The 17300-nt window shown below is 40.8% G+C and overlaps 3 protein-coding genes across 5 annotated transcripts; all 3 read left to right on the top strand.

Annotated features, from left to right (window-relative positions):
- Positions 1–4719: 4719 nt before the first annotated feature.
- On the top strand, positions 4720–7278 carry LOC122055454 (G-type lectin S-receptor-like serine/threonine-protein kinase LECRK1). Its single transcript, XM_042616905.1, has one exon. It carries the CDS (start codon positions 4729–4731, stop codon positions 7132–7134), a length of 2406 nt encoding a protein of 801 aa, XP_042472839.1. The 5' UTR covers positions 4720–4728; the 3' UTR covers positions 7135–7278.
- Positions 7279–8783: 1505 nt separating this feature from the next.
- Positions 8784–9276, top strand: LOC121967944. The gene is made up of 2 exons (XM_042518481.1): positions 8784–9148; positions 9240–9276. Exons 1-2 carry the CDS (start codon positions 8784–8786, stop codon positions 9274–9276), a joined length of 402 nt encoding a protein of 133 aa, XP_042374415.1.
- Positions 9277–9473: 197 nt separating this feature from the next.
- Positions 9474–16445, top strand: LOC122055453 (protein EMSY-LIKE 3-like). 3 transcript variants are annotated; one of them, XM_042616903.1, is made up of 10 exons: positions 9474–9820; positions 12091–12290; positions 12373–12482; positions 12543–12789; positions 12893–13129; positions 13200–13268; positions 15304–15549; positions 15621–15689; positions 15764–15827; positions 15941–16445. In XM_042616903.1, exons 1-10 carry the CDS (start codon positions 9793–9795, stop codon positions 16078–16080), a joined length of 1410 nt encoding a protein of 469 aa, XP_042472837.1. In that variant the 5' UTR covers positions 9474–9792; the 3' UTR covers positions 16081–16445. The 3 variants fall into 3 exon arrangements, with proteins under 3 accessions (XP_042472837.1, XP_042472838.1, XP_042472836.1); XM_042616904.1 differs by having other exon boundaries at positions 9475–9820; positions 12902–13129; positions 15938–16445; XM_042616902.1 differs by having other exon boundaries at positions 9475–9820; positions 15938–16445.
- Positions 16446–17300: the final 855 nt, after the last annotated feature.

Here is a 17300-nt window from a genome sequence, read left to right as displayed (position 1 = left end):
ACGAACTTTTACCAACGCGTGAGGCTCGACCCCGACGGATATTTAATTATCTGTTGCTAATAGCGACGGATTAAAAATGCGCCGCTATTTAATCCATCGCTATATTTGGCATATTACGGCTTGCCTACGACCGATCTTACCTTATTATTCTTCGGTTTCTCTAGCGATTTTCTCCTCCGGCTTAAGGTATATGACTTCCGATGTATCTGATGTAATTCTGTGAATGCGCCACCGGATGTATCTGATGATTTTCTCCTCCGGCTTAAGGTAAAAATGCGCCACCGGATGTATCTGTCGAAATTCCGTCGGTATATGACTTTACCGACAGATTACCTACGGAATTATAGTCGTCAGTAACCGATCTGTTGGAAACGGACTTACCGACGGAATTAGCAAATTCCGTCGATAATATTATATTGACGGACCTTAATTCTGTGAATGTCGAGTTACCGAAGGAAACAGAGTTTTCCATCGGTAATCTATCGAGATACCAACGGAATTGTTGATTTCCGTCGGTAATTTTTTACAATAGATACCAACGGAACGTGTTTTCACACTTTCCATATGTACAATTTTCAAATATCCAAACCATCACAGACGATGACATTATAATCCATTACATACAATCCACACATACATCATGTATATAATAATCATATATAAACAATCACATTTACACAATCCACACTTAAACAATCATATAACATTCTAACAATTCATTTATACTTCTTCATATAAACATATAATCCACACATACATTATATATATAACAATCACATTACACAATACACACTTAAACAATCACAATATCCTAACAATGCCTACTAGAATTGCTTAGGCGTCTCAGCCTAGGGCAGAGGGAGAGGGGTCACAACCTCTTTCCACCGATGCAGTTAATGACATTTATTATAATGTCGTCGATGGAAAGAAGAAGACGTCCCCTCAACAGGCTTGACTCTCAGGCCAAAGTTATGTATGAGTAGAAGAGGACTTCATGGGTCGTCCTACTTCCTCGTCCCCATCTAATGAAGTATGAGAATTGTGGGAGGAAAATGAGGAATTGCGGACTCGACTATCGTCATTAGAGCAGACGATGGCTAGGAGGAACACAGAGATAAGGGATATGCGGTAGCGACAAACTTAAACTGAGGCAATAGTTCGCCATATGCAATCATTTGCAGCAATGTTCTTTCTGGTTCGTTTGAAGTCCCAAGACACCTAGGATCCTGATGATTCACCTACGGAGTAGATTATTTTGAGACATGCATCATTTATTTTAACTTTTAATTTCAGTCAAAAAATAATATTTTTTTATAATTATATGCATATATGATTGTATTATACATTTTCATAATCATTTTCAGATTTGACATATTTTTATTATAGGGATGCAGGTATGCATTTTTAGAGAATGTCCGCTAGCTAAACTACTTATTAGTTTAAGATAAGTAGTTATATTTTTCGTAGTTTAATGTCGCATTTTCTATTCAACTAATCTCAATGAAATTTCATGCATGACGCAAAAATGATTTTGTTTGTTATTTTGATTATGATGTATTGTATTGGACAAACTTTATCTTATATTAGATTCGGATCTGTGTTTGTATTTACTATTATGTATCTAGTTCATTTTAGTTCAACTAGATTTTTGTGTTATATGTGATGTGTTGGGTGTTTGTTATGTTGTAATTGTTGATGTGCAGTGAGTTTATTGTGAATTTTGTTATTAAGTATCGCTTGTGATGATTGGAGTGATTTAGATTTATATGTAAACAGGAAAAATAGAAAATTAAAAAAAGAATTAGCAAACTATAAAATAGATTAGCGAATGATGTTTAATTTTCTATTGATCCTAATATTAACGAATATTTTTTAAAACCGTCGTTATTAGTGACGGATTTTTCAAATATCCGTCGCTATTAGCAACGGAAAATCAAATGTTTATCGTTATTATCACGATTGTGATATCTTTTACGATACGTTTCGATATATAAAACAAGAAATTAACGACGGATATTTAAATATCCGTCTTTAATAGCGATGGGTGTTTAAATTTTCCGTTGCTAATAGCGACGGATATTTAAATTTTCCGTTGTAAATACTTTAACAAATATTTTTATTCTATTTGGCTAGTAGCGATGGAAATTTAAACATTCATTATTATATATAACGATGAAATACAAATATCCGTCGCTACAGTATTAACGAGTATCAACAATTGAAATATGCATGACGAGATACTTTCCATTAGTATTTGGTGGCAATATGTATTTATCGACGGATAAATTTCGTCTCTATTTTTTTATTTTTTACAGTACCTCAAGTGCTCGTCCGTTGGCAACTAGCTGCCTACAATTGTAGGCGCATGCCGTGTAACATAACTTCACCCTATCTATATATACCTTATAAAATTACCATATTCTCTACTTTTACAAGTCTTCGTATATTTACTACTATACAAGTCTTCAGTTAATAGTGATTATCTATGAATATAGGCAAATTGTATAACGAAATAATGGCAATCCAAATGCTAACTTGAATCCAAATCTAATGTCATTGTCCCGATTGTTGTCACTGAATGTACTTGCGAATGCAACTGAAGGTCTTCTGCAGGAGGTAAGCGATAACCAAAAACCTCGTCTCAATGCATGGGAAAGAGAAGAAGAAGCTCTAATTTTAGCATGCCAAAAAGAAATTAGCCTTAATTCTCTTCCTATCCAAACCCATCCGGCAAGGACGATTTCCTTATTTAGCCCATAATCAGTTAACAACTCATTAATATTAACGAACCGAGTTATTAAGTTTTACTTGTACAATCCACGCTCATAAAAGAAGGCAACGAGACCCCACGGGTCATTCGAGATGGTAAATGAGAATTCGTTTGCCATTTGAGAACGAGAAGTCGAATCGTAGAGCTGTCGGGGCGTAATTTCTCTGACACTGTGCACCTCACCCTATCCTCACTTGCCCTCTCACTGCCATGATTTACGGCATGGAGTCGGGTGTGATGAGGGCATTGGGGACGAACGATTTTACCTTTTACCACATAAATAAAGGCAACAGGCTCCACACTAAAACGTCCGACGATTCGTGTATACTAGGCAACGGGCTCCACACTAAAACGTCCGACGATTCGCGTATACTAGGCAACGGGCTCCACACTAACCCTCTTAAGTCTACCATTATTTTTCTTTATAGAAATTTACATTGAATAAGACATTATTTTGAAAAATAAAAATAAGCTAAACATCTAGAACAAGACTCTCAATTATTTGGTAAGACAATAGCCATCCGATAATTAAAATTAAAATAAAAATTAGACAGATTTGATGTTTATACGAATTTTTTAAAAGAAAGTTCAATTAGAAATGTGAGGTTAAAAAAACTGAGAATGAAGTTTCTCTACAATTCTCTTTCATCTGACTCCTACTTGACAAATATTCAATGTGCATTTACTTGAGTAATGTCGACGTGTCGTTTTAGTATGAAAAAGAAAGATCTTACCCAGCTAAATTTAATTTAATACTTTTAGATTATGTTTGATAAGGTGTAATCATCTTATAATATAATCGAGATTATATTATAAAATTAATTATTTTAGTTAATATAATTTTAAAATTATAATGTAATATAATATGGATTATAAAGTAAATATTATGTAATCTGATTATATGAAGTCATCATTTAACTAAAATTTAAATGATAAATATACCTTTAGTTCAATTTTGGTATCAATCGATCGTCGAGAGTCTCTACCGTCGTCGATCGTCGACCGACCACCTCCGGACACCATCGTCGGCCAAGACCGTCGAACACCGCCTCCGGTAAAGGTACGACGACGACAGGAGGTCGAATGATATTTTTATCATTTTATAATAATACAAATTACATTACTTATAAAAAATATTAGACATCAAACACAATCACTCTTATAATCAAATATTACGTTACATTACATTATCAAACATAGTAATATAATTAAGATTACATTATATTATATTACAAAATTTATTATATTACAAACTTAATTATATTACCCCAACCAAACCTAATCTTAATTTTTCATCCTACATAATTAAAATCTCTTGTTATTAATCATTCAAGAAATACATGACAAAGCATTTATTGAGATGGTAACTATATAAATTTAATTTTTAATTAGATCTTATGCTTATGTTGCTATGAGTGTTGTTAATTATTTTATTTCATCGCATAGATAGAGGTGGTCGTCGCCATGGAGCACACGGCGGGCAAAGATGACCAGTTGCAACGAAGTAGTGACGAACCATTTACGATTGAAAAACTTATTCGAAATTTGACAAGATAATAATCATCTAATAATTTATAATCACTACTATTATTTTTTTTAAAAGACCAATTCCTCAACAATTTAGGACAGCGAAATCTAATTCCTCATCAATTTGAATGAATTTGTTGATTATTCATTTCATATAACAATCTCCCGTGCCAATTTCAGTGACTGTTACTACTATTTCAAAACCGGTCCGGTATAATTAAACCGGGCTTACTCGGCCCGGTTCACGAAACGCGTTTTATGAAAAAAAAATAAACCCCCTAAAAAACTAATAAAAATAGAGAAATTATAGTCAAAGTCAACACATAATAGTCAAAGTCGACGAAGAGCGTTGATATGCAAGAACACCGAACACAGACTATAAACCGCAACTTAACGCCACAACACAAGCGCCGACTCCATCCTCTCCGATCATGTTCGGCAGCATGCCGACTCCATTCCTCCTCCGTCTTCTCGTCCTTTTCTTCCTCGCCTTGGCCACCACCTCCGGTGGGCAGAGCTACTCTAACATCACTAGCGATACCGTCCTCACTGCCGGCGGCTCACGCCAATCCTGGCCCTCCCCCTCCGGCGACTTCGCCTTTGGCTTCTTCCCCGCCGACTCCAACCACTTCCTCCTTGCCATCTGGTTCAATTATACGTCGCCCAAGTCGGTCGTCTGGTCCGCCAATCGCAACGCTCTGCTAGCATCGGGCGCCACCGTGAACCTCACTGCCGACGGCCGCCTCTCCCTCCGCGATGAGAACGGCACCGAGGCGTGGACCACCCCTGGCGGAATGAACGCTGTCGCCGCCTCCGTGCTTGACACTGGCAACCTCGTCCTCGCCGACGCCACCGGCGGCATCCTGTGGCAGAGCTTCGAGCACCCCACTGACACGTTGCTCCCCGGCCAGGTCCTACCGGTGAACTCCTCTCTGCGCTCCCAGATCACCGTCACCGACTTCTCCGAGGGCCGGTTCAGTCTCGTGGCCCAGAACGATGGCAAGCTCGTGCTCTGCCCTTTGGCGCTTCCCATCGGGAACCAGTACCCCGCCTACTGGTCCGTTAACTTCTCTGGCGCCGGCAACGAGCTTGTCTACAACGCCAACGGGAGCATCTACTACAGTCTAGGAAACGGCACCACCGTGCCTATAATCCCGGGACTCAATTACCCCCCACAGAGCGTCTATCAACGCGCGAGGCTCGACCCCGACGGCGTCTTCCGGCAGTACGTTTACCCAAAAAACAACTCCACATGGAACGTGACCGCGAGAGTTCCTGAAGATATCTGCAGGACCCTTGTAGCCGACAACGCCGGCAGCGGTGTCTGCGGCTACAACAGCTATTGCTCGTCGGGCGATGGGCAAAGCCAGATCAACTGCACGTGCCTTCCGCAATACAGCTTCATCGATCCCGATTACGAGTACCAGGGCTGCAAGCCAAATTTTACGCAGACTTGCGATCGCTATGATCCCAACTCCTTCATGATGCATCCGGTGGACGACCTCGACTCGTGGTACTTCGATTACGAGTACTACGGCAACGTCGATGAAGGCCGGTGTCGCGATCTCTGTTTGGGGGATTGTTTTTGTGCATTGGCAGTATATTGGGATGGCGATAGCAACAGCTCAAGTGGGTGTTTTAAAAAGAAGCTGCCGCTGACTTATGGCCATTCGGGGAGCTACGTCAACCGCCTGGCGCTCATCAAAGTCCCAAATAACAACTCTGTTTTAGCTCCATTTGATAGGGTCCTTGAGCGGCAGAGGCCGATGAGTGTAGCGGGAAGGTTTCTTCTGGGGAGCTCCGGCTCTCTCAACCTGATCCTAATCGGATCGCTCATCGCGGTCCTCGCTTATCATCGGAGAAACAGAGCCCAGTACAGTGTCGGGAAACGAAGGAGCTTGGAGGAGCTAAATCTGAGAGCTTTCTCCTACAAGGAGCTCGAGCAGGCAACGAAAGAATTCAAAGAAGAGCTCGGCAGAGGCTCCTTTGGCGTCGTATATAAAGGGGAATTGCCGTCGTCGAGCGGGAGTGCGATGCTCGTCGCCGTGAAGAGATTGGACAGGCTGCGGAATGTGATCGACGACGACGGCGATAAAGAGTTCACCAATGAGGTGAGATCGATCGGGAAGACGTACCATAAGAACTTGGTGAGGCTGATCGGCTACTGCCACGAGGAATCGCAGCGACTGCTAGTATACGAGTACATGAGCAGAGGGTCGTTGCAGGGGTTCCTCTTCGGCGGCGAGCGACCGCCGTGGGAGCAGAGGGCTTCGATTGCGATCGGGATCGCAAGGGGGCTCATGTACCTCCACGAGGAATGCAGCGCCCCGATCATCCACTGCGACATCAAGCCACAGAACGTTCTCCTCGACGACAACCTCACTGCCAGGATCTCCGACTTCGGCCTCGCGAAGCTGCTCCGGACGGACCAGACGCGGACCAACACGGGGATACGGGGAACGAGGGGGTACGTGGCGCCGGAGTGGTTCAAGAGCGTAGCGATCACGAAGAAGGTGGACGTGTACAGCTTCGGCGTGATGTTGCTGGAGATCGTGAGTTGCCGGAAGAATCTGGAGATGGAGAAGGAGGAGGTGGGGGAGGCGATTTTGGTGGATTGGGCCTACGATTGCTACAGAGATGGGAAGCTGGAACTGCTGCTGAGGGACGACGAGGATGATAGGCAGAGGGCAGAGAGGTTCGCGACGGTGGCGCTCTGGTGCATTCAGGAGGATCCAGCCTTGAGGCCGTCGATCTCGGCAGTCGTGCAAATGCTGGATGGAGCGATTCCGGTAGCGGTGCCGCCGGATCCTTCCACCGCCGTCAGCTCTCGGCAGTAATCAGTAACTAATAACTAATATTGGATGAATAATTGGCGAGAGTCAGCATTATATATCTAGATTTTATTTTTTTTACTGAAATTATGCTCTTCCATGTTCACTCTTTTTCAGAGAAAAGCAATTATATTGTCATATAAAACCAAATCTTCATCACAATAATTAGTATTAATTAATTATTCAAGAAAATATCTTTTTTTTGAGATGATAACTACGTGAATTGAATTCTTAACTAACAGTTTATGAAAGCTCCAATAAAGAAGACCAGCCGAATCAATTAAATACAGTAATTATGTCTAAGAGCCGAGACGATGGATATTAAGAGTATAGTGCTCTTGTTGATCATGGGTAAACTTTTCATCAGTAAAATATATAACCATAACAATGTCAGTATCGAGCCAGGGAGGGGTTCTCTGATGATAGTCCTCCGACGTTCAAGTCAACCACTGACGATGTAAAAGAAGCGAGAAAGTAAAATGACAGAGTAACTGTAGCTATAGTAAAGAATATGCATACCTTCATCGAAGTCTGTGGGTCTTTATATAAGACTCCCAGGGAGCGCGTGCATGCTTTTCGAGACTCGCACACTCCTCAAAGCATATCCTGAAGAGACGTGTCAGAAAAGTGTTCTTGACACCATATCTTAACGACCCGAGCATATCTCTGATAAGACAGCGGAAGCTTCAGTCGTACGCTCTTCTACCTGACATGCCGTCAAGCATACCGTCTGTCGACGGCACAGGTTCCCAGAAGGATATCCTCTTATCCTCCTTTAGTCTGTTACAGGCCGAGCGGAAGAGTCGCTCGGCCAGCTATCGCTCGTCCGAGCGATCTTGTCCTCGGGTCGAGCAGAATGGCCGCTCGGCCAACATCCCACTATTCGAGCTCCGCTGCTATGCAGAACGAAGCTGTGTCTGAATGTAGTCTGCTTAATCGTCACTATTTTACCGATATGAGTCCGAGCGGACTGGCTGCTCGACACATACCTTTTCTGTTTGATCGCCAGAAGCTCGGTACATGAACGAGTTGTGCTAATATCTACTTCATGCAGGCTCGACGATTCTTACTCTCGGTCGAGAAAGGAGATTGCTCGATCGAACGATAATACCGAGACGTTGATCAACTTGACTTTGACCTCCACCATGTCATTGACCACCATACTGATCGGACCCCTCCTCATCACTGGATCAGTATTCTCTCTACATTATAGCCACCTTCCATGCCATCCACTCTTCTTTCAATTCGAATGAACACCACAGGTGACCTCATTCCTAGTGTATGCACAATCAAACTGATGATGCCATTTTTATAAAATAGTAACATTTTGTGAACTTGTGAATGTCTTATAAAACTATCAAATTCTCTACTTTTACAAGTCTTCAGATATTTACTACGAGTCTTCAGTTAAAATACAACATCTTTGTTTCCCTAGTTGAAGAGATATTCTTCAAATATGCTAATGTCACAGAAGCAACATCAGATCATTTGCCACTGGAGCACTATCACCTTTTTACGTAGGAAGATATCTTTTCACCCCCATGCATGTGTACTACTACGAACTCCTTCCTTTGATTTTGCAGTAAAATCCATTCTCAGCACGCTTATAAATCAAGGCAATTGGCTCCCTGTCTACACTTGAAACGTTGGGGCAGATGGCCAACCAACAACGCCCCAAATCCCTGCTCTTCAAGAGCCTCCTCAAGTCGCAGCTCCTCGGACAAGCCCAGCACGTGGCCAGAAGCCTGAGCAACGCTAAGTCCATGGTCATGCAGTTCGTAAACAAGAAGAAAACAGAGCAGAAGTTGAAGAAGAAGCTCAATCGGCACTCCTCTGCTGTAACTTACAGATTCACTGAAAGGGAGGAGTGCGAGATGACTGAAAGTGAGCATAATTCAGAGGAGGAAGACGACTCTGAAAGGGACGAGGAGGATGAGCGCGAGATCGACTGGCTCGCGGAGAAGTTCATTACGAGCTGCCACGAGAAGTTTAGGCTGGAGAAGCAGGAGTCCTTCCGCAGGTACCAGGAGATGCTAGCTAGAAGCATATGAGAGTGGATTGTTATGAACAGTTTGTGTATCTGTAAGGAAGATTTTGTATTTGTTTCTTAGATTCAAGGTTGAGCTCCTTCTCCAGGTAGTCGATTAGGGACGATGAGTTTTTTTTTTTTTTGTTTTCCTTCCGGCTTCTTAAGACGAGCGAATGCTCGAGTTGTGCGAACCGGACCGGGCTCATGTGATGCTCACGTGACGTGCAGGCCGAAGCCCATCGGAGCTCCGACCCGCATCGAGCCTGGAACTTAAAACAGTTCAAATTTCCTCTATAAAACCCGTTGGGGTCCGTCCTTTTGCGTCTTTTCCTGCGTCTCGATCCCTCTTCTGATCGCCTCTGCCCCTCCCTCGCTCTCTGCCCCGCACGCCAGCTCCTCTCGCTCCCTCTCGATCTCCTCCCCGGTTCCACGCTCTCCGTCCGGATTGCCGATCAGATTCTCTTCCGCATGCTCGAATTGGGCTGTTTCTTGGTCGCCGGTAACGGGAATCGATGATGCTGAAGCTGCTGATTGGGTCGCAGTGAGGGGAAATCGCTCTCTTGTTGAACTCGACGGGTTGGGGGGTTTATAGGCCGTTTAGGCACCGGTTATTTGGTGACCAAGGGATTCCCGGCATGGAATTCGATCCTTCCGATAGTAGTGGTAAGCGTTCTTTGGCATTTGTTTCTCTGAACGGTGATAATCTCATGATTTAGGGTTTTTTTCTCTGGTAATTATTTTCTCGAAGTTCATTGAGAATCATAGTGGGTATAAGGATTTGCTCGAAGATGGTGCTTCCGTAGGCAGAAGCATGGTTGGGAAACTAGGGTTAGTAGGGCCGGGACAAGATTGTGCTCGTTTATCTGGGCTTTTAGCTATTATGGAAATGAACGGGTGACAGGATGCTCTCCTTTTTTGAGCAAGGGGATGAAATCTCATCCAATTGCTCGGGATGGTTTGACAAGCTTAGGCTTAGAGTTATATGAATCGTACTCTTTTCACTAGAGAAGGTAATGCTGAATAAACAATAATACTTTCCTGAAGCTTAGGCTGAAAGGTATATAAGTTGCATTCCTTCTTCCAGAGAAGGTAATGGCAAATAAACAATAGAACTTACCCTGTTTCTACTCTTCATCATCCTACTCTGACCTAACTAGGGTATTAACTCACTCTTTCATAAAATCTCTCAAAATTTTAGGCCCTCAACACTATAAATATCATATACTTTATAGACATATAATAGCATATACATTATATACTATAAACATTATAATAAAGGGCAGCTTGGTACACGAACTCCTAGCAATGCGGGGTCCTAGAGAAAGGTCAGGTCATATTACATTCTATTGAATGTAGTCTTACCCTGCATTGTAAGAGACTATTTCCGCGACTTGAATCTGTGACCACAAGGTCACATGAAATCAACTATAAGGTCATGACTATAAGCATTATAATACTCTATAAAATTTATGATATAATGGTATATACATTATATACAAAATATATGATATACATTAATATTTATAATTTAGAGATTCTTTGTGTTCCTATACCTATTCTAAATTTGGACAATTTTTATGAGACCTGTGTGGCCACTTGAAAAAAAAAATCACATGTCAGGTGTTTGGATCCATATACGTATCACATACCCTATTCAAGTTCGAGTAACATATCCTATCATATGATGTGAATCGTAGAGTCTTCAATTTGGGTTGAGTCTGTTGGTTCCCCCCCCCCCCCCCCCCAAAAAAAAAAAAATCAAAAGAAAATTTAACAGGTTGGGCTGAAATTTTATCAACTCATTTAAAGGCGTGTCCAGGTGGGCCAATCACCCACGTGGGTTGGCCAACGGGTTTTGGAAAAAAAATCTCAACTTAAAATTGAAGTGAAAAATTCAATGGACTCGTGCGTTTGATGGTTAGTGGGTTTGAAGCCCTATCATATGATGTGAATCGTAGAGCCTTCAATTTTTGTTGGAGCCTGTCGGATTAACCCCCCAGTAAGCAGATTGGGTTGAAATTTTATCAATCCATTTAAATGCACGTCCAGGTGGGCCAATCACCCACGTGGGTTGGCCTGCGACGAGCTTGGGTTGGCCTGCGGCGAGCTTGGGTTGACCCACGGGTTGAGGGAAAAAATTTCTCTAAAACTTAAACTGAAGTGGAAATTTCAATGGACTTGTGCGTTTGATGGCTAGTGGGTTCGAAGGCAACTTCATCAGCTTATGGGTTTAACAACCATCAATGTTTTTATCCCAGAGCATATCCACTAAAACAAACATATTGTAATAATAAACAAGTTGAAAAAGTCTGTCACAAACATTGAGTGCATTATGGTGCAAATGATGCAATGGAATGCAACCAAATTGACTAAGATACAAGGAAACTGATGGGAGTATTCTTTCTTTTCCAAAGTATCATCCAATTTGCCTAATCCGTAACCCAAACATAAAAATTTTAATCTTTTCTATATATATATTTTTTAATTTTTTTGGTGGGCTCGTGGGTTGGCCTGCCTAACTTGCTACCCGCCTTGGGTTGGGAATTTCCCAACTCTCCAAGATGACGAGCCAGCCTGTCTGATAGCTCTAGTGAATTGTGAAACATATGACTCCTAGAACTATGATTGATAGTCTTTTCTTGTGGAATTGTAGTCATTTTTACTACTGGGAGATTTGTGGTCTAGATGCCTTTTTGGATCTCAAGTTCTTAACTATTAATTTCTATTGATGTTATGATGATGATGGGGTCATGCTTTGTGTTAGCCGGAAAGAATTTTATTTTAGCTTAATATTTGCATCTTCTTATTTCCATAATGATGAATTCCCATATATTATTAGTAAAAAATCATCAATTATGCATCAAAATCTCAGCTTCATTAACACATTTTATTTACATGTATGCTTGCTGTATGATGGTATTGCGCGGATGCAGGAACTGATGATGATCTTCCACCACCCCATCAGAACAGGGGTGTAAGAGGGCATATGACAGGTAATGGGAGGACCATTGTTGGTGCAATTCCATATGCTAGGGTGCAAAATGATATGGAAATCCAAATACACCGACTTGAGCAAGAAGCATACAGTTCGGTTCTTCGAGCATTTAAGGCTCAATCTGATGCCATTACATGGGTAATTGTCCTCTTGAATCATCATAGCTACTTCATTATTGGGGGTTCTTCATATTGAATGCCTGATGGAGCAATTTTTTCAGGAAAAAGAAAGTCTAATAACTGAACTAAGAAAGGAGCTCAGAGTGTCAGATGAAGAACATAGAGAACTATTAAATAGGGTGAACGCAGATGACATTATTCGAAGAATAAGGTATGCTAATGAATCAGACCCAGTTTAATGTATTTTGTTATATTTATCAACTTTACATAGGGAATGGAGACAAGAAGGTGGACACCAGTCTGGGGTTTTTAGTAATGTTCAATCAGATGTTCCTGCACCCAGTCCTACCATTTCCGCCTCTCGAAAGCGGCAACGAACACAGCCTGTTCCATCATTGTCTTTGGATGTACCATCTACTGGTTTGCACTCACAGGCTGTTGCAGCTCCCATGCAGCCATCATCATCAACTGCCAAAAGGGGAGCTACAACAGGAGCCAAAGGCAAGAAGCCTAAGACAGTAAGTTACCTGGTTGATAAAAACGTACTATAGTTATTTGTGTTTTAGACATCATATATATAATATACATATGCATCCTTCATCTTTGATCAAAGTGATACAGAAATTTCAGGGTCAGGCAGTACCTGGTGCTTCTTCAATAAAGTCTATGCAGTATCCTTCTTCGGGTCCTGGTGGAAGAGGCCATATGGCAAATAAGAATTCTTCTGGCGCACCTGCTCCAGCTGAACTAGCTAAAACAGCACCATATGACCCACTAATTGGGCGTAAAGTGAGGACTAGATGGCCTGAAGATAATAGCTTTTATGAAGCTGTTATTCTTGATTATAATCCGGTGGAAGTAAGTCCTTGCAATGCTTTTAGTTTCCTCTTGTTAATGCATTGTCAACTCTTGAATATTCTGGTCACAGGGTCTGCATGCACTTGTTTATGATGTTGGCATGGAGCATGAGACATGGGAATGGGTTAATCTGAAGGAGGTAAATTGATTGTTTCTTGTATTTTAAAACTTCCTGATTCATGTTTTGCTCTTCAACTGTTTCTAAATTCACTTGTAAACAAAATTATCACAATCATATTCCAGCCATGGAATCACATTATCCTAAGGTCCAAATCATGCACAATGATTAGAAACACAGACTAGATCAGAAATGAGATGGAATCTGGTTCCCACCAACAAGATCAGTTGGATTGGGAACCTAGCTGAATCAAATCTGTGAGGTGGAAGAGGGGTCAGGCTGATGCAAGCGAGGGTTTGAACAAAGGTCGTCCATGTTTCCTTCTTATTTTCACACCGCTGCTTATAAGCATCAATTGTTCTAGCAATCTAAAGATCTGGGACAGCAGTCAAAAAGTTCCCATTTTTGGCAGCTCTTCTCACCTTCTCTCTCTTTTAGATGGGTTGCTTATGATTTTTAAAATGCATTTATTAATAGAAAATAATAATGTTAGAAGAAAATTGTAAATTATGCACAAAGCATAAGCTACAAAATATATACAAAAAATTTAATAATCATGAAATGCTTATAGGATATGATGATCAATAATCTTCAAATTTTGACCCAGCAATGATTCCAAGTTACTTTAGCACAATTGTGGACATGCCACATTCTTGGTTGCTTTGTAAATAGGTATCCATGCCGGTGAATGCCTCAATTAATACGATGGATTGAACCATTGTAATTGAATTGGAGCTAATTGACAACAGGACGGATAGAAGTTTCTTTAATATGAATCAGGCTTCTTCTGCTCATGCAGGAGTTGATAAATATGATATAACTTTTTGAGGTTAGGTTACAAAGTAGATATAAGGCTTGCTTATTTACCAAGAATTAATTTTACATAATGATGTTGTGCTAATTGTGATTTTAGCATTGAGCTTTGCCTTTTGCACTGGCTTTGGGTGTGATTGTCCACTTCGTGACTTGCTTTCTTTAGTTGACAATTACAGCAGAGTTATTGTAGGAAATTTTAATTATAGTCAGAGACATGTGAATTTGGATGACTTACGAGTACTGGTGCAGTAGTGGTTAAGACACCTTCGATCACTACATGGTTGCTAAAGGTGTCCATCTCGACCTTAGAGAGTTGTTTTTTGCAGTAGTCATTTGTTGAATCAGAAATTGATAAATAGGTAGATCTGCTATAGGGGTGTTTGCATGGTTTTAGCTGTTGTGACACAATCTCTTGGATGTTTAAAACTATCACTCCCAGTGACTTATAACAATGTGGATTATTCCTTCAAATTGGCTCAAAATATTGTTTTTCTTATGATTTAATAGCTTTGCAATTGGTCTTTTACTTGATATATTATTTTTTAGCATTTCTTTTGATTCTTATCTTGGGGACAAATGAACAAGATAGTATGATGCATGTGAAAAAGAATGCCTCTCTTATTAATCTAATGCTGGAGATACATGTTCATACCGTTGGCACATCAAGTTTCTCTCATTTCAATTTCATCTTTTTTACATTTCCTTGCTAGCCCATACCATTTTCTGAAATTAAAGTTGGAGACCCATTTGTATTAATTACCGCCCACAGACAAAACTGGAGTTTTGATTTATCAAGTTTGGCTATGATTTGATAAATTTGTCATAACTCACCAGTTAGCTATTTGATACACTTTTTGAGTAGCAAGTGAGTATAACTAAATGTTCTCAGATTTAAGTTATTAATACGTCATTCATCAACTCATGTCACTCCCAACTATTTTGGGGCAACTTCTAGGTTTTTTGTACACTACTAATAAATGTCATATTAGCAACTTATTTGTGCTTGATAACATTTTTGGTGTGTCAGTTAATGCCATCTCTGAGCTTCTTAACATATTTAAGTGGCCTTCTTTTTCTTCCATTTTAATATACCTTGATTCTTTTTGCTTTTTTTCCTGGACCTTGGCGGATTCAGTGTTGACATCAAGGGGAATAGTGATTTATCATTTAACTGTTTAATATCAATTACTGTTTCTTAATCATATAATTTCGTAACACTACTTAAATCATCGATATGCAGATTCCCCCTGAAGATTTAAGATGGGATGGTGAGGATCCAGGAATCAGTCATCATCCTGGTCCGGGTGCACCTGAACGTGGAGTTAAAAAAACCTCGGGTCGTGGCGGTGCAATTCCAGGAGCAGGAAGAGGTAGAGGATCAATGAAAAATCAAGCAAAGAAAGATTTTCAACCACCCCAAAACGGCATTGGCAAGAAGAGCACCGGTGACATTGAGATTTTTGACACGGAGATACTTATTAAAGAAGTATGCTCTGTAAAATTTCACTGTGCTTTTGCCAGACAAGTACTTATTAACACAATGCACCTTTCGATCAGGTGGAGAAGGTTTTTAGCGCAAGCCATCCTGATCCTAAGGATATGGAGGATGCCAAGAACTTGTTGAAAGTATGAAAATTTTGCCCATTTCATGTATTTTGCATGATATGCACACGAATTAATGTTGAGGTCTATTCTCGCAGGTTCAAGAACAATCACTGATTGCTGCAATTGCGAGGCTTGCAGATGTATCAGATGGTGAAAGTGGTAAATCAATCAACTGAAAAAATCCTTTGTGCGATTGGTTTTGTGCCATTACACACTTATTCTCTCAGGATTTTTATTTCCAACTAATTTGCTCTCTTTTTCCTTGGCAGAAGAAGGGGAGCACCAGTATTCGCATGGGCAATCCATGGAGCGGGATCGTGGATGGAGAAACCGAATGATTGCTGGGGTCGGAGGACGAGAGGGCTATGATGGCGATCACTTAGGTGGGGATGACGATGACGATGACACATAACTTGGCCGAAACCGCCGTCTCCATTTTTATATGTGCTGGCACCTTGCCCCTGCTATAACTTAGCTAATGTTAAATTGTTACTTGGCGAATGGCCGTGCACCTATCTACTCAGAAGCTACAATGCCGATCAAATACTCACCTCCTACATTGAGTTACATTGTTCTATTACGTTGTAGGTGTGTAGCATAGGGTTCGAGTTCTCAGTAACCTTGTGTATCGTTCGTCGTTACAACTCTCAAGCTCGAGGAATGTATGCAGCAATGTAGAAAGATTAATGACCGTGGTGGTTTCCATGGACGTCAGTTCATGAAATCATGTAACGTTTATTGTTGTTGGTGAATCCATCCAGGGCGGCGATTAAATTACATATATTTAAGCCTCAATTTCAGATGATCCTTTCACTGCAGCAGCATTGTCTTTCTCTAAGCCTCAAATTAATTCACAAATTTAGCATCGTACTTTGCCTGTTAATTAAATCGGTATACAATTTAATTTAAGACTGGAAATAGAAATCTTCCTCCGAAAACACACTGCCACAACTAAATTATGTCGACTTAAATTGGAATAAAAAAGTTAGTTGATTTCTTCAGAACTACTCAAACAGCCGACTTGCTAAATTCTGTTCCTAAAAAAGGGGGAAAAAAATCTATGAGAAAATACCTCGCGAGATTTTTTTCCTAAAATTTCAGCACCCGCCAAAAATAAAGAAAAAGAAAATTATACTAAATTTGATACCTTTTTTTTACTTCTCAATTCAATCTAGCTTAACTAATTCGGTCAAATTAATTGAGACTAATATCGCCTCAATCTTATCAAATTTGAAACTAAAAAATCTAACAAACTTCTCGGATTTAGTTCCTAACGAATAGGAATCTATATGTTTTACCAAAAATCAAGGAAATCTAGTTAATTCTTTCCTAAAAAACAGGAAGAATCTTCCACCCGCCAATATTTACACTGTCTGTATAAATATACATCTATCTATTGTTTCCAACGTAACAAATCAATCTATTTGCTTCTTTCTCTGATTGGAGCATCCACAAGCTTTGGAAGTTGGAAGGAGAACAGAGATCATAGTCGCCGGCCGCCATGACAACTACAGGGAACGTCAGCGTCACCTCCCTTCCCCACGACCTCACCGTGGAGTTGTTCGTCCGTGTCGCGTCCACTTCCTCCACGCCGCGCAGAGACTTGAAGCGCCTACGGGAATCGTAAGTCAA

Source organism: Zingiber officinale, chromosome 3B, assembly GCF_018446385.1.
Source record: "Zingiber officinale cultivar Zhangliang chromosome 3B, Zo_v1.1, whole genome shotgun sequence".
Taxonomy (NCBI): domain Eukaryota; kingdom Viridiplantae; phylum Streptophyta; class Magnoliopsida; order Zingiberales; family Zingiberaceae; genus Zingiber; species Zingiber officinale.
The sequence above is the reverse complement of the archived record's forward strand: the minus strand, read 5'-3'. Positions and strand labels throughout refer to the sequence as shown.